This window comes from Labrus mixtus, chromosome 8 (assembly GCF_963584025.1).
Source record: "Labrus mixtus chromosome 8, fLabMix1.1, whole genome shotgun sequence".
NCBI lineage: Eukaryota > Metazoa > Chordata > Actinopteri > Labriformes > Labridae > Labrus > Labrus mixtus.
In genome coordinates, this window is record NC_083619.1 from 5,358,504 (window position 1) to 5,381,716 (window position 23,213).

The 23,213-nt window shown below is 38.4% G+C and overlaps 1 protein-coding gene across 1 annotated transcript; it reads left to right on the forward strand.

The window, feature by feature from the left end:
* The first annotated feature begins 226 nt into the window (after positions 1-226).
* LOC132978508 (immunoglobulin lambda-1 light chain-like) lies at positions 227-9,473 on the forward strand. Its single transcript, XM_061043713.1, has 6 exons — positions 227-510; positions 721-1,056; positions 6,448-6,567; positions 8,131-8,448; positions 8,567-8,684; positions 8,753-9,473. Exons 1-6 carry the CDS (start codon positions 234-236, stop codon positions 8,760-8,762), a joined length of 1,179 nt encoding a protein of 392 aa, XP_060899696.1. The 5' UTR covers positions 227-233; the 3' UTR covers positions 8,763-9,473.
* Positions 9,474-23,213: the final 13,740 nt, after the last annotated feature.

The following is a 23,213-nucleotide window of genomic DNA, read 5'->3' on the forward strand; positions in this document are numbered from 1 at the left end:
TTTATTTCACTACATTTCTACTGCTATGTTGTGTGTGAGAGCTACTGTAAGGACCAAATCTCAAAGTATTTCTGATTCTAATTTAAAGATTGAACACAAACTTTAAACGTTCTACTCTTCATGATAAGAGTTCCTTCTTGGGTACATAAAGAGTTTTAAATACATCCATATCAGTGATGAGATCAGTGTGTGTTCACATTAACACCTGTCTATTAACACACAGGAAACAGGCTATGGTTACTGTATCCTGTCTGTTGATACTTAGCTCCGCCTCCTCCCTCCTTCAAAACCTCAGACTCTGCAGAAAACCACACAACAGCTCCAGCCCAGCTGTCAATCATCAGTCAGCAGCAGGGGCTGATGGGAGTTCTGAGGACCTGTTAGAAACCGCCCGGCTCAGTCTGACCCCGCAGCTCGTCCTGGTTTGTCCTCACTTCTCGTCAGGTTCACCAGAGGAAAACAACAAAATGTTTCTCCTCCCTGCTGTGGCTCTGTGCTGTGTGAGCTCAGGTGAGTGTTTCCAGCCAATCAGGAGCCAACAAACTCAACCTGTAATAAACCAGCCCTGTCTCTGTGTAATGAGTTTAGCTAAACTGTGGGATTATACTGATCTGGTTTTAACATTACCTCATCGAGGAGGTGAAAAAAGTGTTATTAATTGGAGACAGATCTGAAAAAAAGAACTGTCTCACTAACCTCCATCTGTCTGTTTCTCTATAGCGCTGGCTGCCATGACAACAGAGCTCAAACAGGACAGTTTGTCACTGACCAGGAGAGTTGGAGAAAACGTCTCCTTCAGATGTGAACGTTTAGACCAGTGTGATTATAATGATTATGTGTTCTGGTACCAGAAAAAAGACAACGAAACATTCACAAGGATTCTGTGGATTGATAAGAGTAATGGTAAAGTGAACAAAGATTCTTACAATCATCCTCAGAAAGATGATTTCTCAGCTGTGATCAAGCAGAACGGCGTTGAGCTGCAGATCCAGAAGGTTAATTCCTCTCATTCAGCCACATACTACTGCTCCTGTTGGAAAAGCGTTAACCCCCACAGTGAGAAATGATCCGAGCAGGCTGAACAAAAACCAACAGATGAGCAGAAGTCAGATAATGTTTGTGACAGGAAGACAGCAGTAAACCACAGCTCACTGAGTCATTCACCTCCATCACACACAGGATGAACTGAGGGATTATTTTACTGGTGTCTGGATTTATTCTTTATTTGATTTCTTTGTTTTTCTCAATCAGATATTTCAGTAAGGTCATTGTTAGTCCACACTGTGAGGACAAAGAGAGAAGAGCAGAAACACATTGACAAAATAAATAAATACAAGAAAATGAAGTCATAACTTTTTAAACATATTTTAGACAAATTTCAAAATGACATGTCTTCCTCTGGCTCCAAGGCCAGGAGCAATACAGGATGGATACAATGCATGATGGGTAAGGGGAATGTAAAAAGGCTGTGAGCCAGGTCCAGCCCTCAGCAGGTATTTTGCTTCTTTTCAGCATTATTTTCTGTTGGCATAAACCTTTGGCCATCTCAAAATGATAATGACCACATCCAACTCGGGACTTTAGTCTACATGATGTCACTGCACATATAAAGATACTATCAATCCATAAATAGTGATAGAGGTATGACATTTGACAGGGAGTAAGCTGAAACATATGACAAATTAAAAATATAAGATTGAGGGGCTTGCTGCCATTGTGTTTTGAAATGTTTACCACAACATCTTACAAGACACAAAGAAAAACACTGTCCAATTCTCTTCAAACATGCCTACCCTTTTCATGTATTTAAAAACATAACTATATTCATCAGCCCTATTTGAGCCCAAGATGACCTTTGTGTATTCAAAGTGACTTTAGCTGTAACCAAAATACTTCATCGTACCTCAGAGGAGAAAGAAAATCATTCTCAGTTACGAGCCTTCTAGTTACAAAGACACATCTTAACCTCATCTGAACAGCTACGAATAATATCTGAAGTTATAACATAAAAGATAAATCACTGGATACAACAGGATCAGAAACTGCTTCAGTTTTTATACTGTGTATGTATAAAGAGATTGTAAAACAATTACGTAAGTTGTCAACATTTAATAATTAGAGTAAACATAAGGGCTTTCAAACAATACTTTTTCAAAAATCACAATTAATTGCTGAATAACAAAAAGAGTAATCACATATTTTTAATGCATGTTTGATACTCAATAATCTTTCAGTCAACAGCATTTTTTGATTCTTTTATTTTTTATTTAACTTAAGTTAAGGGTACTTTATTCTCTCAATCAATCAACCAATCTTTATTTGTAAAGCGCCAATTCATGTTAACACGTTATCTCGAGACACTTTACAAGAGAGCAGGTAAAAGACCTTACTCATTGTTATGTTACAAAGACCCAGCATTGATCCATCATGAGCACAGAACTTAGCAACATTTAACAAAGTTACAGTGACAAGAAAAAACTTCTCTGTTTGAATACCTGCTTTTATTTTGAAAGAAAATAACGAGCTCCCTGTGGATCAAGGTTACAAAATGAACTTAACAGCTGAACTGTGAAAAAGGTAAATTCCGGTTCGTTGTTGATATAGCAACCACCATAGCAACAGTAGAAAACATAATATCCCAACGTTTTTCTATCAAGACCTGAAAGAATCTTCGTAGAAACGAACAAACTAAAGATCATAAACATAAACTGAAGGAAGATTATGAAGATACAATGTACATTTGTCATCAGAAAGGTTATCAAAACGACACAAAAGCCTCAAACTAAATTATTCTAGGTGTTAGGCCAGCTGCCTATTTTGTTTCTGGGTGGGGTCATATCTGTGAGTGTGTGTGTGTGTGTGTGTGTGTGTGTTGTCCTTATTTTTTTTTTTTTTTTTTCTTTCCCACTTTTTTTTCCATCACTCTCCCTTCCCTTCCTGCCTCTTGTGCACAACTGTCCTCTTGTTTTTGACTGTCAATTTTGTTTCGAACCACTTTGCCTCTTCAAATTTTGCTGCTGCGAAACTCTTTGAATTTAAGCTCGGAATCGTAGGAACTGCAGACCTCGTTTCCATCTTAAGTACCACTCTTTTTCCGGTGCACGCATCCTAAGGTTTTTTTTCTACAACCTCAGATACGCGCCGATCTTTTCTTTTTTTTTAAGTATTGATCATTCGTCTTCCAGAATATTATTTTCACTATTCTGTAGTGTCCCACCTGTAGGCATGTATTCATAGTCCTTATAATCAAAATGTATGCAAAGTGATCATGAATAATCAGAATAGAATTTCAGTATAATAATGAACTAATAGACACATATTATGCAAATTAGATAAATAAATAACAATAGTGTGAGGGTTGCATATTATAAACATAACATAATCAACTAAGGATGAAATGCAGAAGGGCACATGTGTACATGAATTCAAACTGAGCCTACAAAGTGAAATTCATCGAGGATAGAGTGAAAAAAGTCAATGCTTAGATGATATCTTGTATGGTCAAAAAGTGAGGTCTCAAGTTTCATACGAGCTCGCTTTTGGGGTAATTAAGTTAGCGCTATAAGGCCCTTATGGGACATAGTTAGAGCTGTCTAAGCTCACGTGGGACATGGATAGAGATATGAAGCCTGTATTTCATGAAGAAGAAGAATCTAATGGTGAAGGAGGCAGATACCATCCTCACAAAAAGTATATATTGTGTGATATTCTTTGTCTTAGTCAGTCGTCTGCAGGCGGCTCACTGCTTTGGATTCTGAGAAAGATGAATAAAGCTTTCAGTACTCAATTTGTTGCTCTCCTGGGTCCAGTCTCTGAAGAAAGACTGTTGGGTTGACTGCTTCAACTGGTGGGTCGGCTGCTTCGTCAGCCATGTTACCAAGAATCACACTTTAGTGTTATCACGTCACCTTTTATTCATTCCTTCTTCACAGCTAACTGGAACAGCATTTCGTCAGCAGCCATGGAACACAACAACCAATCTCCCGCTCTCGCATCTTAACGTAAAATAGGTCGCAAAACATAACGCATCACAACAGGAAGTCACGTCATGAATAACAAAGATCTCAACATGTACACTGTTCTTCAAGTGCATACAAAATAAACGTTGTATAAAACATATACATATGAACACTGTAAGTCAAACTATACATCACATCATGTATATTTATATGTGAATGAGAACCTAAAACTCAACAAAGACAAACAAGCTTTAAAACACCACTTAGAACTTAAAAAGGACAGTTAGATTTAGAGTTTCAAATGTTGATGTATTTGTTGGTCCGGTCACAGGCAAAAGCTGACCCTGCCTATTTTCAGGATTTATTAAAAAAGGACACGACACATTCAAGTCAAGTGAGGATCAACGATCGTTCAATCTTGACGAACGTTAATTAAGACTCTTTGAGCCGCTGCGAAACGGACCCACGGACGACTGTTGGACCGCTGTGTTTTCTTCACTCACTCTCATCATCAACTCCGACCAGACCTGCTACGGCGGTTATCATGGACCACCGGCATCCTTGATCCGAGAGAACTCGACGGGGAGCCCTTGGTACCATTCGGCGGAGTTCAATTGAACACTACGCATAAGTAAGGAAGCGTTACGATTATGAGAGAAGTGTGTTGAGTCAAGCTTGTCGTATCCGAATCAAAGCCTCAAATCAACTTTCATCAAATTTATTAAGTTCCTTTTGTTTTCTCCCTCAAATCCCACTTAGTTGAATCCCTCAAACAATATGGCTTTTAACTCCAACTCTAACATAAGAACTTCACCATTTCAACTTAGAAACAATACATAACAGTGTTATTATTTACGTTGTCGCGTCAGTACCACTGTCGTAATTATATCCTTTGCTTATTTACTTCCTTTATACATCTTTTGTTCAACATTTTTCCTTATTAAACTTCACATATAAATTTCAGTACCTCGTCTGTGTAATTTTATGGTTATAACTGCTTGAGAATTCACCCTAATGATATGAGACAGATTTATAGATTAATTAATTACTACAGGTAATATTAGTTTCCTTAATTAACAAGGATGGTGCCCCGAGTTATATATTAAAATAGTTTAATCCACTACACCCACCCACCCTTTCCTGGTAAGAGACCAGTTGTCTGGCCAATAAACTTCTAGGAAATGCTCTTTATATAGCACACTGAGTAATTACAGTTGTAATTGTCCATAAAAGGATGATTGGGATGCTATAAAAGAACTGCTCCAAGAGAAATACACAGATCCTCGATTCACAAGCCATACATCTCTGTCTGATTGTTCAAGAGCATTTACTCTTCTACAATAGCACATCAGCTCAGAGATGCTAATTTGTGACCTAAGCAGCTGTGATTTGATTAATACCTGAAATATAAACCCATTAAACTGGATCACTTTCTGGTTTGATGCTGTGGTGTAAGCCATTGTTTTGTGTATATGTCTTTTGATAGATTAAAGAAAATACTTTTTGAAAGAAGTTGATCACGGATGAACTCCTTCAGCACATCATCGTGTTCCTCTTCTGGTATAGCTGCTCCTGGAGACAAACTTATCAAGGTCTTAGAAGTCTCAAGCTGAAATGGGTGGATACAACTCTGACAAGTCTCTGTTGGTGCTGGACTTGCTTTTCAGACTTTTTAATTTCTCCTGGAGTTAGATCTCTTTGTTGATTTTCTGAATGCTCACCTGGCCACTTGTCATATCCCACATTGCTTCTAGAAACTCTCCATTAGCATTGGCAGATATGATATGACATTGACCGTCTTCATAATTGTTGGTGATTCAACAGATTGCAGCAGAATATTTCCTGGAACTTGATTTTGACTTGAGCCATTTCATCACTGCTCTATTGTTTTGTCTGTGTGGCAGCCGTTTCCTGGGAAACTGACTGAACAAGCATGCTAAAGTTTCTCTGAGCCAGGATGAGTCTCAGAAAATGATGTGTTTCAGAAAATATCCAAAGTATGTGAGGAATCAAGCATAATTCTGCTGATCTGAGCTGAAAAATAGGTCCAGCATCATCTCTATTACAGCGTCTCTAAATGAACAATATTCTGCTGTGGTGAGATAAGAAAAAACTCTGCTGGATCAAATAACTACATTTTGTACTACGTGGGGAATAAACACTGGACAGTCTGTATTAATATCAGTGTGCTCGATGGCAAAGTGAAGTGAGAACACAGCTTTCTATCATGAGACCATCAATGAAACTAGCAAAAGAACAGAGAGCTCAGTTCATCCCCAGTGCTCGATCAACAAAGTGAATTCATTTATTTCCTCCTCAGGGGACCAAGAAGGTCTGTACCACACTTCAAACCAGTCCATTCATCCATCCTTCAGCTCCAGTTCAAACATTGTGGACTTAACAAATGAAACAACACACATCACCGTTAAAGGAGAAACATTCTGAGAGGAAGAAAAAGAGGAAGAGACGCTGAAGTAGAAATGTGTTTGAGGTTTGATCCTGGTTCATGATTTGTGTAGTTCACCAGCAGACAGGTTTTTGTATCACGTCTTTTCACTGTGGGGGGATTATTTGATCTTTGGCTCTGGAACTAGACTCTTTGTTTCAGGTAAGAATAAACTTTGATTTCCTTCAGTCGTCTGAAATGTGACTTTAATTACCTTTTCCTGTTTGAGATGTTAAATATTAACGTTTTATAATAAAAGGAGATTTTTTTAAGGCGTGCAGCTATTGAGACATGAAAAGATGTTACCTCTAAGATGTTCAAATCTCAACACATAAATAAAGTTAAATAAGGTTAAAGTTATTCTGTTATTCTGTTTCATATGTTGTAAAGAACATTTGAATAATCCTGAAATAAAAACCTGTAAAATAAAACTCACAATAATTATATTTGATTTGATGGTGTCTTCAAACAGATATTTAAATGATATTTTAAATGTAATCAGAGTTCAAGGCCATATTAAATGTAAACTTTAAAGACTTGGAGGCTCAATAAGAGGTTCATTAAAAATAACTAACAAGGTTTAAGGACAAGAAGTGCAACTGACGAGGCGACTCCAAAGAGTTTCTGATCTTTAACGACTTAGAAAGCCACATTAGAAGAAAAAGACTTTGTTTGAATGAAACGCTTTAAAAAGGATCAAATAGTCAAACCAATGATTGTTGGGCTCAAACTTCAACATGTTGTTAGTGCTCTGTTTTGAACTGTGTGAATCAACTCATCAATCTTTCTTTGTATGGCTCTGATTTATAACAAATGTTATCTGAAGACACTTTAAAAAGAGCAGGTCTAGAGCCCACTCTTTGTTATCACACGTTGACTTCTTCTCTGTGTGAATCTACAAATAAACTTGCTCAAATGATTCACATTTATATCATTATATATATTTAATACAGAATGAAAAACTGTTTTTCAGAGACAATCATTTGAACTACATGTTGTCTGATATCACACGTTATCATACGTCTATTTAAATGTCTTCTCGGGGATTTATGAAACCTTTGTCTTTAGTTTGTAAATCAAGTTTGACCTTATTTAACATTTCAAAACATAACACTGAATATTTCATAAATAACAAACACTCTGAAATAACTGTTGTATGGATTTTATTTATCTGTATTAATTAGAGAAACAACATGGTTTTAAATATATTTAAATATAATTAGTTTTTAATTTATTCAAAATGATTAAATGGTTTTCTTGAAGGTTAATATGTAATTCATAATTATATGTAAACCCTGATAAAGATAAGAGTTGTAAATATATTTTAATGAAATTATAAACTGCATGATAAAATATAATTTAATGTATAAATACAAAATATAACAAAGTTTAAAATGATATTCTATTGCTGCTATAATCCAACTTTGTTTTTATTTTCATGGATTTAATTTCACTTAAATGTTTTTTTTCTTCTTAAACTTTAAAATGTATTTGCTATTTGTATTCTGCTATTATAAAAAACAAATTCATGTATCTTCATTCACCATATTTAATTTGATATCATTCATGTGTTTCAGAGTTCATGTAGGTGTGTTCATGTCATGTGTTTAGGATCAGACTAAATGCCGTTAATGCTGCTGACTCTGTGGGTGTGTGTGTGTGTGTGTGTGTGTGTGTGTGTGTGTGTGTGTGTGTGTGTGTGTGTTACTTGTTTCTCTTTCAAAGACGAGGAGCAGGTGGTGAAGCCCGTGGTGAGCGTGTACCCGGCAGCATCCAGAGGCCGGCTGGAGGAGAAGAGCTCCCTGCTGTGTGTGGCCTCAGCCATGTTTCCTCCTGTGGTCAGAATCTCCTGGACACGACAAACGGAGAGCGGATGTTTAGAGGAGCTGCCCTCTGCTGACGGACAGCAGCTGGAGCTCAGAGAGTCTGGATGTACTGCCTCCGTCTTACAGATCTATCAGACAAAGTTCAGCTATGAATACAGCTGCTACGTGCAGCACGAGGGGGGAACAGTGGAGGCTCGGATAGATACAGGTAATGAAGGTTTGGTGACTTTGTGCAGCGTAGATTCATCTTCATTTAGTGATTCTGTTAAAAGAAAGAAAAACAGAGGACTGACGTTGTTGATGATTTTATTCTTTTTCTGTTCCATCACCTGCAGCGGATCCCTCTGTCCCGTCTCCATACAAGGTGAAGCTGCTCTTGCTGCTCTACACAGTGCTGACAGTGAAGAGTCTGGTGTACTGCTGTGGACTCTTCCTGCTGACCGTCCTCAGGAACAAGAGTCCGTCCACAAACTTCACACATGCTGGATGATTATGTTTTACTCTATTTTCCATCTCACCATCATCTCATAAATGTATCTCCTTTATCGCTTAGATGAATTTAAAAATGTCAATCATGACTAAATATATGCAATTATGATCAAATAACATTTTGCAGCAGTGTAAAACAAATCCTATATTATATACAGTAAATGTTATTTTTTTGTATAATACTTTAGCAAATGATGCGCAATGTTTAGAGCTATTAGCGGCTAAGATGCTTTCTTAATTAATCAGGCCCTCAGTCTCTCGTAACAAGCTCTCTTTATGGTTTCACACACCGCAGAGAATAAATTGTACAGGAAGATATGAATACGAGCACACACATTAACCAGGAACAAAAAGCTCACAAAGAAAAGTAAACTTGTAAAAATTCAGTGTGTTGATTTGTCTGCAGGTTCACTGTTGACCCTTTTTAAACGGTGGTGTCAGTGTTGATGTAGAGCTCTACGCTGATGATACTCTTGTTTACATGTAGAAACAAAACATGACATAGCAGCTTCATCAGTGGAGAGCTGAAGCTGAATGATACACAAAACATGCTGTGTGTTTTTCTTATTTTATTTTCTCGTTTATGGAGGATTTAAAATGTTTTTGTTTTGGTAAGGACTTTACATAGATTGCTTTTTTTCTGCTAAATTACAATAAAATGTTTTTAACAAATCAATACAGAATCACAAATTTAGGCGTAAATTACTAAAGATCTCATGTATTTAATATATAGTGATTTTACATTTTAGCTAGTTCATAGTGCGCATGTAAAAATGTTATTAGTTTTCAGTGCATGCTGCTGCGTAGCCCAGTGGTTATGAACCATGTAAAGGGCTATTTCCCTCGAGGCCGGTGGCCTGGGTTCGACTCCGACCTTCTTCATTTCATCGCATTTCAATCCTTTTTATTGGGTGTCAAAAAGTGACAGCGATGACTTCATTTTACATTTAGATGTAAGATGAATGATTCTAATGCAACGCAAAGTAATGCAAAAAAAGGAGGGTACCTCATGTGCATAATACAAAAATATAATTATGACTCTATTCGTGTAGCTCTTTTCAAACAAGGAGAACAAAGAGCTTCACACATGACTGCAGAAAAGTACGACGGCGTATCAGAGCCATTCTAAAACAAACAAAAAACAGAAAAGGGAACATTTCCAAAGACAAACTCAGAGTTCTTGAGATTATAAAGTAAGTTCACTATAAAACTCAGAATCTGTCTTTAGATTTTAAATGTGATTATAGAGGTCAGTGACTGCAGGCCTGATCCAAACAGCAGCATCGTATGCTTTTCTTATGGATGACATTAGTGCCTTCATAATCTCACACAATAAACCAGTTGTGTTTCTAGAAAATGTACTTTTAAAAAAAAAAACATTTTGAGTTTTTTCTTTTAAATTAACGGCTCCTTTTACTTTTTTTGTAGTCGTATAAAAGAAATCAAAATGAAGACCCATGTAGACGGGACAATACTGTCTGCTGTGATCGTTCCTTTTAAACATCTTGGAAATGAGAAGTCCTGACTTACACAAGGTTTCAGTAATTATCAGCTAAATATTTTAAAGTGGATATACATTTTTTTATTTTTATTCTTAAGATTTCTTGTTTTTAATGTCATTCTTCTCTTTTTTCCTCTCCTCCTAACTCCTTCTCTTCTGTTTATTTTTACACCAACAGCTCACACCATTAAAGATTAAATGTGATCTTATTTTTGAAAAGTATCAGAGCTTATTAGAGAAGTTTCACATTATCAGTGTCTCAGTTTCCGAGTTCATTATATAAACAGTTTTTCTCTCACAGATTAATACCAACGATTAGACCTGAGAGTTTTCAGCACAAACTAAAGTTCCTGGAACAATTGTTAAACCACATTCAAAGGTTGTAACTGTCGTTGTGTTATTAATGTGAAAAACCTCAGATAACGGTGAGGAGGAGGCTGCAAAGAGGAAACCCACAGAGCTCGTCTGCTGTGTTTGATCATCTATTGTTTTATAAGTCCTGATAACCTCCGAGAACAGAAACATATCTGCTGCTGTATGAACTCATCGACTCCTCTCCCTTCCTCTGCTGGATTTCAATTCTCGCTGAGTCTGCAAGGCGTTTTCCACTGAGATAGAGGTGTAACAGAAGAGAGTCCAGAGGCATAAAGTCACAAATAAACTTCATTTTTTTATTTGACAAAATGCAGACTTCAGAGTAACTCCAAATGAAAACTAATTCTTGATCAGATGGAAGATGTCTGTGTTTGCTGCTGATGCTGACAGGACTCATAAAGGAGAAAGAGCACCACCCTTTGGTTAGTCAGAGTAAGTGCAGGAATATCATGGTGACGCTCTAACCTCACGGCTGCTTCAACCACTGTGACATCTAGTGGAGCAAAAACACACAACAGGAGACGACGGCAGATCCTGCTTTAAAAAAAAATAGGGGACATGGAGAGAGTGATACATTTAACAAAACTGTAAACTTAAAAAAACACTGTCAGGTAGATCAGTGATGAATGCATCATAAGAATGAATGCAGAGAGCTGTTGGTGTGAGGAAAACACTAAACATACACAAACCAGTTTGAAGAACCTGGAGGAGGAGGACGAGTGGACCCCCCTCTAGATTCTGACTTCATGAATGTTAATTAAACTGTTTTGTCAGAGATACATTTGAGTCCAGAGAAGCACATGTTAACAATTCAATGGTGCCATTCACTATATAGTGACTTGAAGAGGCAGAGCGATCTCCATCATGGTTTTCTTTTGAGTGTTATAGTCAATCACAGTCTAGAACAAAATGATGTTTTTTATTCTACATAAACTATAAACAGACTATATAAAACGATTCCATTAAATGAATAATTTAATATTTCATTTGATATTTTCGTCATATCCAAATATGTTGTGATGATTGCTGGGCAGTGTTGGGCAAGTTACTTCCAAAATGTAACTCATTATATATTAGTAGTTACTGTCATTTAAAAGTAATTAGTTACATTACAATATTACTGTCTCTGAATTGTAATGCGTTACACTACTTTTGAGTTGCTTATCAACTGCTTATCAATAAAACACAGGCCAATTTGCCAAAAAAATGGCTAATACATAGGCTACCAAACAAAGGCTGGTAAAATTAAAATAACTTATAGCTAGAACTCTAGCTAATGACCACATTTTTCAAGAATACTAAAAATAAATTAAACACACAAGAAAATTGAAAATAAAAAATGAAGGCTAAACAGGAAACCTGTTACAGCCAAATAGCCTATACAACAGAGGTAGCATACAGCCAAAGAAGGCTGGTAAAATGAACAGAACTATAAAGGCACTCATGGCCTGGACCTTTCCATAGCCTACCTACCTTTGTTTCCACTGACATGGGCACATCAGCCGTGGCATTGGGCTGTACATCAAAGGAAAAAAAGTCATCCTCGCTGGTAGCAGCAGGTTGAGGGGCATCGGGCATCAGGGCTGTAGGCTCTTCTGTTGTTAGGGAGCGGCACTCCATTGTGAGGAGGAACTTGATGTGGCCTCTTCTGGCTTCTTCTTTTACCCAGCGCAGCTTGAACTTTGGCAGGGAGACAGCAGCCAGAAGTGCATCCTTGGAATCAATTGTGGTGGCAAATCGAGTTTTGATTGCTCCCACAATAACCTCAGGCAGCCCAGTGGTCATTTGTGATAGGCCATTTTTCATTACTAAGGTTTTGACCATCAGAACTTCTAGCGTTGGTTGAAGTGTTCCATAAAAACAAGTGTCCTCACCCTGTAGGATGTCCAGTGCGACTGTGAAAGGCTTCATAATGGCACAACATTCCTTGAGAAACTGGTATTCCCTGTCGTTCATACATTTAATCTGAAGCTGTGTGCAGAGGCTATTGATGTCAGTGTGGAGCATTTCTGTGATCCGAGCATAGACGTTATAGAATGAGTTCCACCGTGTTACTGTGGGGACAATCAACTTTCTATCACTGACCTCTTCCAGGCACTCTGATGCGACTGTGGAGCGTCTGGCCTTTGTCCACAGCGCTGAACATTTGGCTGTAGCACTATGATACACAGCCCTAGATTCTGGATTAGATACCAGCCAATTAACAACCTCATTGTTCGCAATTAGATTAAGTGTATGGGCTGTGCATCTATGGTGGGGAGGTAGTACACATAGCCCATGCTGAGTATCATCATCGGCAGTGAGCACACTGTGAAGGTCTGTGAACTCCACCTCGCCATCACCCTCCACCTCCTCCTCCTCCTCAGACTCCACTTGCTGCTGCTGATGCTCCTTGAACGCCTTCACAAAGTTACTCCCATTGTCCGTCACACATGCAGTCACTTTATCGTTGGTCAGTCCATATTGAGAAAAAATGTCCTCTTGCTCTGTTGTAATTGCGTCGTATGTGTGTCGACCCCTAAATCTTTTACAAGCTATCGCAGCCTTCTTTCGTGTCAAGGCATCTGCATCGATCCAGTGCACAGTCACCCCCATGAAACTTTTGTTGTTGGCACTCCATATGTCTGCTGTTGTTGATACATACTGCTGGGCATCCAATGTTTTCTTCAGCTCCTTTTCCATGACAGCATATGCCTTATCCAAATCTTGGGCAAATGTTTTTCTGTCTGGCAGTACATGCTGAAAAAAGAAGAAGATAGCTCGATGTTAAACTCATGCTGTGTTTAAATGGGTTAATTATATATGGATACTGGTAGAGGGGTTAAAGTAAAAAAAGTAGTAAAAAAAAGTGCATGTAAAACTTTATGCTTTACTTTATGTAAACAGTAACAGTGCAATAGCTTTCAACACAACTGTGAACAATACTGCAACACTATAATTACAACTTATGTGTTTGACTAAAAAGCGGCTGAGACATTCACCCTCTGCCCGAAACACTTTGAATATCTCCAGTTCTCCTTAAGGCCCCCCTCCCGATAAGCCCAGTCTGCTATGATTGGTCAGCTCACACAGGTACAGCTCTCTGTCATATTATGTTTCTCCGGTCAGCTCTGCTGTGTTTTTAGCTGCCAGCTAGCGGCATTTCTACTGTGAATGTCTCTACAAAAATCACTTCTAAACCAAAAACTTCTACACCGCACATTTAAGAGCAGGAATCTGATCTGTATGAGCCTCAGTCTCAGCCATACGCCGACACGGTGCCAGAATACTTTAAGCCCTACCGGTATATACATTAGCGTTATGTCGCTGTTTAGGTTGCTGTTTGTAATAATAACACGGTAGATAGCCGCATGACCCAATGACCTATGCTATACTGTATATGAACCACTCTCTATGACAACGTTAGCTTACCTTGTCATTGCTGGCGTTGGTGGGGATTTCGCCGACAAGCTTTTTAAAAGCTGCGATTCCACTGTTGACAGAGACTGCATATCCTCCACCACATACTCTGCCACCAGTCTCCTCACTTCTCTTGGTTCAAGTAGCACGGCAGACCGAGAGAAACTTAATTTCTGCTGCTTTGTCTGACTCTTTCCCGCACTTTCGTCCTCTGCTCTCTTTCTCTTCTCCTGTCCTCTGTCAACTTGGTGTTAGCATGGCACCGGTCCAGGTGTTTCTTCAAGTTGCTGGTGCTGTTTTTGGATGTAGAAAGTTCCCTCTGTGTCGCACTCGCACACAGATTACACTTGACAATAATGTTCTTGTCCTTTTCTCGCAGGAACTGAAAATAATGTGAGTATGTCCATCTTGCAAATGTTGAATCTGTCTCTGTCATCTTAGCGAATTCCTTCTTCTTCTTCTTCTTCTTCTTTTTATTTTACAGCGATATTAGCGACAGGAACAGGAAGTACTCTTATTCGCTGTATTCTTCTCTGTCGGCAGGAATATCTTGCAGAGTGGCGGTGTTGGTGAATTCTTAAAAAACAACATATCTCAGGTTAAAATGCATTGTAACGTGCGTTATTTGTAACAGGTATAATATTACAGAAATTGTATTAGTAATGCGTTATATTACTGCGTTACAGCAAAAAGTAATACATTACTGTAATTGCGTTACTTTTGTAACGCGTTACTCCCAACACTGTTGCTGGGTAATAATATGATCATGTCATGTAGCTTGTTACGGCCAAAATCTGGTGGCGAGCACAGTGCACCTCTCCGAGCCGACCAAGCTATTCAAAATGCCTTTCAAGATAGATAAATACTTTATTCATCTCCTGGGGGAAATTCAGGAGTGTCCAATAGCTCACAAGTTCGAAAAAAATAGAACAAACATAGAAAACAAAATATCAATATTAATTTAATTAATTTCAAGTCAAAAATGACAGGAGAGAAAGGAACAAGAAGAGAGGGTAGCAAAGCTCCCTAAAATAGACTATTTTGGTTTCAAAATCAGTCAGCAGCCCACAGTTGACCCCCTGCCCCTTCCTCACAGTAATGCAGCAGTTCAGCCTGCGCTTCAACAGCCATGCAGCAGGTAACATTAAGAGGATAGAAGCTGTAACGCTGGCCCTAAATAATCATAACATTAGGCTAGATATACATTTCAAGAAGAGTTATACATACATTTTGTTACAATCTAACACATTGTTGCTCGATATATAGCCTAATAGTGTGTGTGTGTGTGTGTGTGTGTGTGTGTGTGTGTGTGTGTGTGTGTGTGTGTGTGTGTGTGTGTACTAGGGCCCGTCGTGACTACCTTACACCACTGGTGGGAGGACATATAAGCCAGGCTTCCTCAGCTTTCTTGCTGTCTCTCCCTCTGGACAGCAAAGACAGACAACTTTCTGCCATTGTTTTTGGTTTGTTGTTGAATGAAATATAACTTAAAAAGCAAGTTTACTGTGTGGTTCTCCCTTGACTGTTACGGCCTAGACGAGCTGGTCATACCACTTTGTAGTGACTAATATATAATAATAGTAATAATCTTTATTTATAGAGCACTTTTCATAAACATGTTACAAAGTGCTTTACAGGGACAGCAAAAACAAATGTAAGAACAGGCAGGTCATAGAATAATAAACAAGGCAAAGATTAAGAAATAATCACTTTAAGATATAAAATCCATTTAAAGGAACTGTAAAACACATTCTTTTAAAGGAATTTTAAAAGGTGAAATTAAGTAACAATTTAAAATCAATTAAAATCAGGAAAGGCTCGCCAGTAAAAGTTTGTTTTTAGAATGGACTTAAAAGAGATGACTGAGTCGGCTGACCTGATCTCCAAGATGCTAAAACAGGAGTGATGTGGTTATGCTTTCTGGTTCTGGTTAAAAGCCTGGCAGCTGAGTTCTGTACCAACTGGAGTCGATCTTTAGATTTTTAGTTCAGGCAAGTAAAAAGGCTGTCACAGCAGTCAAGACTTGATGAGATAAAAGCATGTAAAATCGTCTCTGTGTCTTTAACAGTTAAAATTGATCGAATTTTTTTAGATATTTCTGAGCTGATAAAAACAAGACTGTACAAGCTTTGTTGTGTGCTGCTCAAAATGTAAGTTGCTGTCAAACCAGAAATCCAGATTTTTGGCAGCAGGGTTGATATGGTTTACTAGGGGACCAGCAGATGGCAGTATTTGCTCAGTCAGGTGCTGTGGTCCAATTAAATTGATCTCAGTCTTGCAGAAAGTTACTTGACATCCAGCTCTTAATCTCAGACAGGCAGTTTTTAACAGAACTCGACATAACTTGGTCTAGAGATTTAATGGGCAGGTACAACTGCGTATCATCAGCATAAAAATGAAATAACACACTGTGTTTATTTATGATATGCCCTAAGGGGAGCATGTATAGGCAAAATAAAATGGCCCCCGAGACCGACCCCTGCGGCACACCATATTTCAAATTAGAGAAGGCCGAGGCAAAGTGATTAACAGACACACAGCACCTTCTATTGTACAGATACAATTTAAACCAGTCTAATGCTGTACCAGAAACCCCGACCCAGTGCTTTAGTCTGTTTAACAGGATGTTGTGATCAATTGTGTCTGTACTAAGGTCCAAGAGTACCAGGACTGAGCACATACCTTGATCAGCGGCAATTAAAAGGACATTTTTTACCTCAAGCAAGGCAGTCTCAGTGCTGTGAAACTTCCTGAAACCTGATGAAGTTTTTCAAAAATGCAATTATTTTCCAGCACATCGAGAAATTGTTTTGACACAATCTTTTCTAAAATCTTGGAAATAAAAGGCAATTTGGAAATTAGCCTGTAGTTGTGAGGCAGGGAGGGTGTCTAGTCCAAATTTTTTCAGCAGTGGATGTACTCAGGCAGTTTTAAAATAGTCAGGGACCCAAACCCTTGGACAGAGAACTGTTAAAAATTGAAAGCAGCCAGGGCCCGACAGAGTCCATTCCTTTGAGTAAAAACTTGGTTGGTATCACATCAAGAGGGTTGGAAGCACTGGTGTAGTGCAGGGTATACGGAGTATGCCCACTTATAAATCTCCTCTGATTCACACCATTGATTGACTGACTATATTCAGTAGTATCCTGCATTTTGTTCTTGGGATGGTGAAGAGATCACCCTCCTACTCTGTCTCTGATTTGCAAGTACGTGCTAACTTAATCTGTGAGAATAGTCTTACATGTCATTGTTTATAACAAAGGCTGTTTATCCTCTGCTGGACAGACACTTAATAAAAACATTGTGGGTAAAAAGAGTATACCCACTTCTTTAGGCACCACTACACCACTGGTTGGAAGACACTCTTGTATGTGATACTGTTTCTAAAAGTTTAGCAAAGTAAATGGATAAAACTGGAACTCTATCTTGAGGGTGAAGGGAGTCAGAGCAGCTAACATTTGGGGTAATTGAGGCTCTGATTGACATCACTTTATCAGTAAAATAAGATCAAAACTGTTCACAGTCTGCATTGCTGTAAACAGAAGCACTTGGAGGATCTGGATTTACTAGTTGGTAGATTGTCTTGAATAACATTCTTGGGTTGTGTTGATTGCAGGAGAGTAGTTCAGAAAAGTATTGTGTTTCATTCTTAACCATTCTGTTGTATTGTGTTAAAAAATCTGTCATGATATTGTTTTGTATTTGTAGGCCAGATTTGTTCCATTTGCGTTCTGCTTTCCTTTTTACAGCTGTGAATATTTTCATTAATCCAAGGCTGCTGAAGTCACATATTAGATAGTTCAGAGTCTTATTATAATGTAAAGCCTGTTAAAAATAAAGTAAATGCAAAGATCATTATGCATTTGTAATAATGTTTTTAAATGTTTAGATTTCATCTCTAAAGAATAAAAACATCTGCATAGACTGGACATTGTTGTGATTTTTCTAAATAATAATTAAAACAAGTACAACATTTTTTTAATGAGAAAAAATCCTGAACCAAAGCTTTCCCGTTATCTTCTCACATGTTTTTATTTGATTGTATGTAATGAACCCACTGAGATCAAGATGTCTTTGACGACGGTGAGCTGGCCAAGAGGGCAGCAGCTCACGTCATAAGAAACATGACATGATTAATAAACAGTTCACAAACAATAAGTTAAGAGCAGACAACAACTACAATGTACTAATCAGTTTACAGATAAAGTGCAGAAGTTGTGATTCTATTAAAAAAAACAAACACTGTCCAACGGTCAAACGTTTTCTGTCTTCTACGTTCCCCAAGATGACTAGAGGATGAGGGGAGTGACAATAAATTAAAACCCAGGGAAAAGAAATAGGAACTAAATATGAGTTAAGTTTAAAAGGATTTATTAACAAACAATGAAGGTGCAACACAAAACAAGCTTCTTCTATAAAACACCAAACAACGGAGAAGACAATCAATCTTAAACAAACGTCAGAAAACTAACAAACAATACTAAGAATAAGGCCTCAATCAAAACACTCCTTCCACAGAAGAATCACAGGTTTTCTCGACGTCAAAGACAAGCACACAGGTAGATGAATGACCCACTGGCCACTGGCAGTTTCCTCTCTCCTGCTCTTTATAGTTTTGCTCCTGATTAGTAATTAGCCACAGGTGTGGCTGGGCACTCTGAGGCTGAGGAGCAACACCTGGGGAGCACACACAGGAGAGAGAGAAAACACAAACACTACGGCACGTAACACCAAAGGCTTCAAGTGAAATGAGATCTTCCAGTTAGAAGTCATTCTGGAGAAAGATCCCTGCAGAGGGATCAGCAAAACCAAACGCTCTTTTCCCGAGGTCAGCGCGGACACGAGGAACAGACAGAGGCGCTGCTTGTCAACAGGCAACTGCTTGGGGCCCCAGGCCAGAAAGGGCCCCCCAAGGCAGAGAAACTTAAAACCACAGCAGTAACTCAAAATGTGCAAATATTGCAATGACAGTAGGAAACCTCCCTAATAGGGCCCCATTTGACAGCAGTCACTCTCGTTGCCCTGCTTAGCCTCTCATGTAGTATTCCTTCATTACAATTAAACCACTAAAGGAAAATGATGAGGAGTGATCTGTCTGGGAGTGAAAAAAGAAAGAGGAAGAGTGTCTGAACACTGGCAGACATAATGGTGGTTGGAGGGGCCCCCAATGAATTTCTGCCTGGGGCCCCAACAGACTAATCACCACTGGGAACAGACAGTTTAAAAACCTGACAGGAACACAAGGCATAGTGTCTCCTTGTTCTTTGAAGGTATGGACATAAATAAGAAGGAACTAAACCAAGAAGAGCTTTATAGATACGACTCAGCCGGTGTGTATACCTGCTACTTTTTTGTTGTAGACAATGTGCAGGACTTTGACTGCAATTTAGATTAAAAACAAGAAACTATTCAATATCAGGTCTAGGACTTTTATTTGTGTTGCCATGGTATCAAGCAATGAATATATGTATCATTTAATTTTTATTAGAATCACCACCTCTGCAACTTTACTCAATGTAACAACCATTTGGGTTCACTTGATCTCTTTTTTTATTCATTGCCAAACTTTAATCAATCAATCAAACTTTATTTGTAAAGCACAATTATTAAAGGGTAGTTCAAAGGTCAAAGTTTGAGCCTCAGTGGCCTATAACAGATTTCTGCCTTTATTCTAATATTTGATAATGAAGTCATGTTGTCAACATTCACTGGGAGAAATATCAGTTATCTTAAATGATGATGAACAACATCATACTGTGGGGTTTTTTGTCGACATGAACACTGTTGGGCCACGCAGGCTTAGGACAGTCAAACCATGGACTTGGGCCTTTGAGTTATTTACTGAGCTCACAAAGAGGCCTAAAAGGACTCTTTATCCCAGAATCCCCTGCGGTACTTCACACCTACGTGTGATGTAAAGGGGGGACCGGAACCTGAGGGAGACTCCACAGGAAGGCGGCCAGGTGACAAAACTCTGAGACTCCCCTCGTTCACTCTTTTTCCACGCGCTGACTTCAAGTGCTCTGAGACACAAGCTCACCTCCTGTTTTCTGCAACAATCTTCCTTTGTTTTAAGTTTTGGCGCGCAGGTAATCCGCGGCCGGCAGTGTTCCAAATTCCGAGCTCGGATTGTCCAGTGAACGCATCTCAGTTTCTCGGAGAACGTCAGACTATAACAGATTATCAGAAAGATAACGGTCTTATTCCGTCCTGCAACGAAAGGACATCAACGGACATCTTTCCCCTCGACAGAGAACCAACGAAGCCGCTCTTGCCGTAAGGGACCCTCGCCGCCATCAGACGCCTCTACACCAGGACAGACAGAAGATCTGTTTTATCGCCGGACTCCTTTTTCCTTCACCAATCGCAGGCAAAGCGATTCACAAGTGAAGCTTCATTAGGTTTATTTATATTATTAATAATTAGAAATAATTATTAAAGAATATAACCAAAGTTGACTTGATACAACCCCAACAACACTTTGCGTTTCAGTTTTCACCGGCAGTCTGATAGTGTTTGTGATAATCTGCTGTCAGATATAAATCAAGAAAGAGAAACATTTTACAGTTCAGAGGAATAAATATTAAACACATTATTTAAACCTATGAAATGAAAATTAAGAAACACATTTTCATAATAATGGCTAATGGCTGATATACCGTAGTCTTCTATTAGGCCTACAGAAAAAGAAAGAAAACATTGAAGGACCTGGTAGTGGATCTGTGCTGTGTGAGCTCAGGTGAGTGTTTCCAGCCAATCAGGAGCCAACAAACTCTACCTGTAATAAACCAGCCCTGTCTCTGTGTAATGAATTTAACTAAACTGTGGGATTATACTGATCTGGTTTTAACATTACCTCATCGAGGAGGTGAAAAAAGTGTTATTAATTGGAGACAGATCTGAAAAAAAGAACTGTCTCACTAACCTCCATCTGTCTGTTTCTCTATAGCGCTGGCTGCCATGACAACAGAGCTCAAACAGGACAGTTTGTCACTGACCAGGAGAGTTGGAGAAAACGTCTCCTTCAGATGTGAACATTTAGACCAGTGTGATTATGATTATGTGTACTGGTACCAGAAAAAAGACAACAAAACATTCACAATGATTCTGTGGATTAGGAAGAGTAATGGTGAAGTGAACAAAGATTCTTACAATCATCCTCAGAAAGATGATTTCTCAGCTGTGATCAAACAGAACGGCGTTGAGCTGCAGATCCAGAAGGTTAATTCCTCTCATTCAGCCACATACTACTGCTCCTGTTGGAAAAGCGTTAACCCCCACAGTGAGAAATGATCCGAGCAGGCTGAACAAAAACCAACAGATGAGCAGAAGTCAGATAATGTTTGTGACAGGAAGACAGCAGTAAACCACAGCTCACTGAGTCATTCACCTCCATCACACACAGGATGAACTGAGGGATTATTTTACTGGTGTCTGGATTTATTCTTTATTTGATTTCTTTGTTTTTCTCAATCAGATATTTCAGTAAGGTCATTGTTAGTCCACACTGTGAGGACAAAGAGAGAAGAGCAGAAACACATTGACAAAATAAATAAATACAAGAAAATGAAGTCATAACTTTTTAAACATATTTTAGACAAATTTCAAAATGACATGTCTTCCTCTGGCTCCAAGGCCAGGAGCAATACAGGATGGATACAATGCATGATGGGTAAGGGGAATGTAAAAAGGCTGTGAGCCAGGTCCAGCCCTCAGCAGGTATTTTGTTTCTTTTCAGCATTATTTTCTGTTGGCATAAACCTTTGGCCATCTCAATGATAATGACCACATCCAACTCGGGGACTTTAGTCTACATGATGTCACTGCACATATAAAGATACTATCAATCCATAAATAGTGATAGAGGTATGACATTTGACAGGGAGTAACCTGAAACATATGACAAATTAAAAATATAAGATTGAGGGGCTTGCTGCCATTGTGTTTTGAAATGTTTACCACAACATCTTACAAGACACAAAGAAAAACACTGTCCAATTCTCTTCAAACATGCCTACCCTTTTCATGTATTTAAAAACATAACTATATTCATCAGCCCTATTTGAGCCCAAGATGACCTTTGTGTATTCAAAGTGACTTTAGCTGTAACCAAAATACTTCATCGTACCTCAGAGGAGAAAGAAAATCATTCTCAGTTACGAGCCTTCTAGTTACAAAGACACATCTTAACCTCATCTGAACAGCTACGAATAATATCTGAAGTTATAACATAAAAGATAAATCACTGGATACAACAGGATCAGAAACTGCTTCAGTTTTTATACTGTGTATGTATAAAGAGATTGTAAAACAATTACGTAAGTTGTCAACATTTAATAATTAGAGTAAACATAAGGGCTTTCAAATAATACTTTTTCAAAAATCACAATTAATTGCTGAATAACAAAAAGAGTAATCACATATTTTTAATGCATGTTTGATACTCAATAATCTTTCATTCAACAGCATGTTTTGATTCTTTTATTTTTTATTTAACTTAAGTTAAGGGTACTTTATTCTCTCAATCAATCAACCAATCTTTATTTGTAAAGCGCCAATTCATGTTAACACGTTATCTCGAGACACTTTACAAGAGAGCAGGTAAAAGACCTTACTCATTGTTATGTTACAAAGACCCAGCATTGATCCATCATGAGCACAGAACTTAGCAACATTTAACAAAGTTACAGTGACAAGAAAAAACTTCTCTGTTTGAATACCTGCTTTTATTTTGAAAGACAATATCGAGCTTCCTGTGGATCAAGGTTACAAAATGAATTTAACAGCTGAACTGTGAAAAAGGTAAATGTTTGAAGTCACATGGTGGATATTACTTTTACCTCATCAACTGAGCCGTGTAGTTCTTTAAGTAAATGAGACATTCAAAGGCGCAGTGGAGTCGTTCTTTTCCATCACTGAGGTTACAGGGAGATTGTACGCATAAAGCAACCCAGTCTCATGTCAAAATGTGTAATACCTACGTTGGTCCACAGCTCAAAACGTAGTATTTTCACAATAAGGGCTCTAAAATTGTGACTAGTGATGTGTAGTTCGTGAACGATTCGTTCAAAACGAACGAATCATCTGGGTGAACGAACTGAACTGAATCACTTACTGAAAAGAGTCGTTCATTTCCCAACTTCAGTTGCGCTCTCCTCTCTCCCGTCTCATGTTTCTCTCTCTCCAGACCGTAAGAGTCGCTCAAAGCCCGCCCTCCC

What these genes read in the sequence shown, in the direction of transcription:
- LOC132978508 (XM_061043713.1), top strand. Translation starts at nt 234, where the DNA reads ATGGTTACTGTATCCTGTCTGTTGATACTTAGCTCCGCCTCCTCCCTC. An exon ending in AACTAGACTCTTTGTTTCAG is followed by an intron (nt 6,568 to 8,130) that starts GTAAGAATAAAC and finishes TCTCTTTCAAAG; the next exon opens with ACGAGGAGCAGGTGGTGAAG. An exon ending in GATAGATACAGGTAATGAAG is followed by an intron (nt 8,449 to 8,566) that starts GTTTGGTGACTT and finishes CATCACCTGCAG; the next exon opens with CGGATCCCTCTGTCCCGTCT.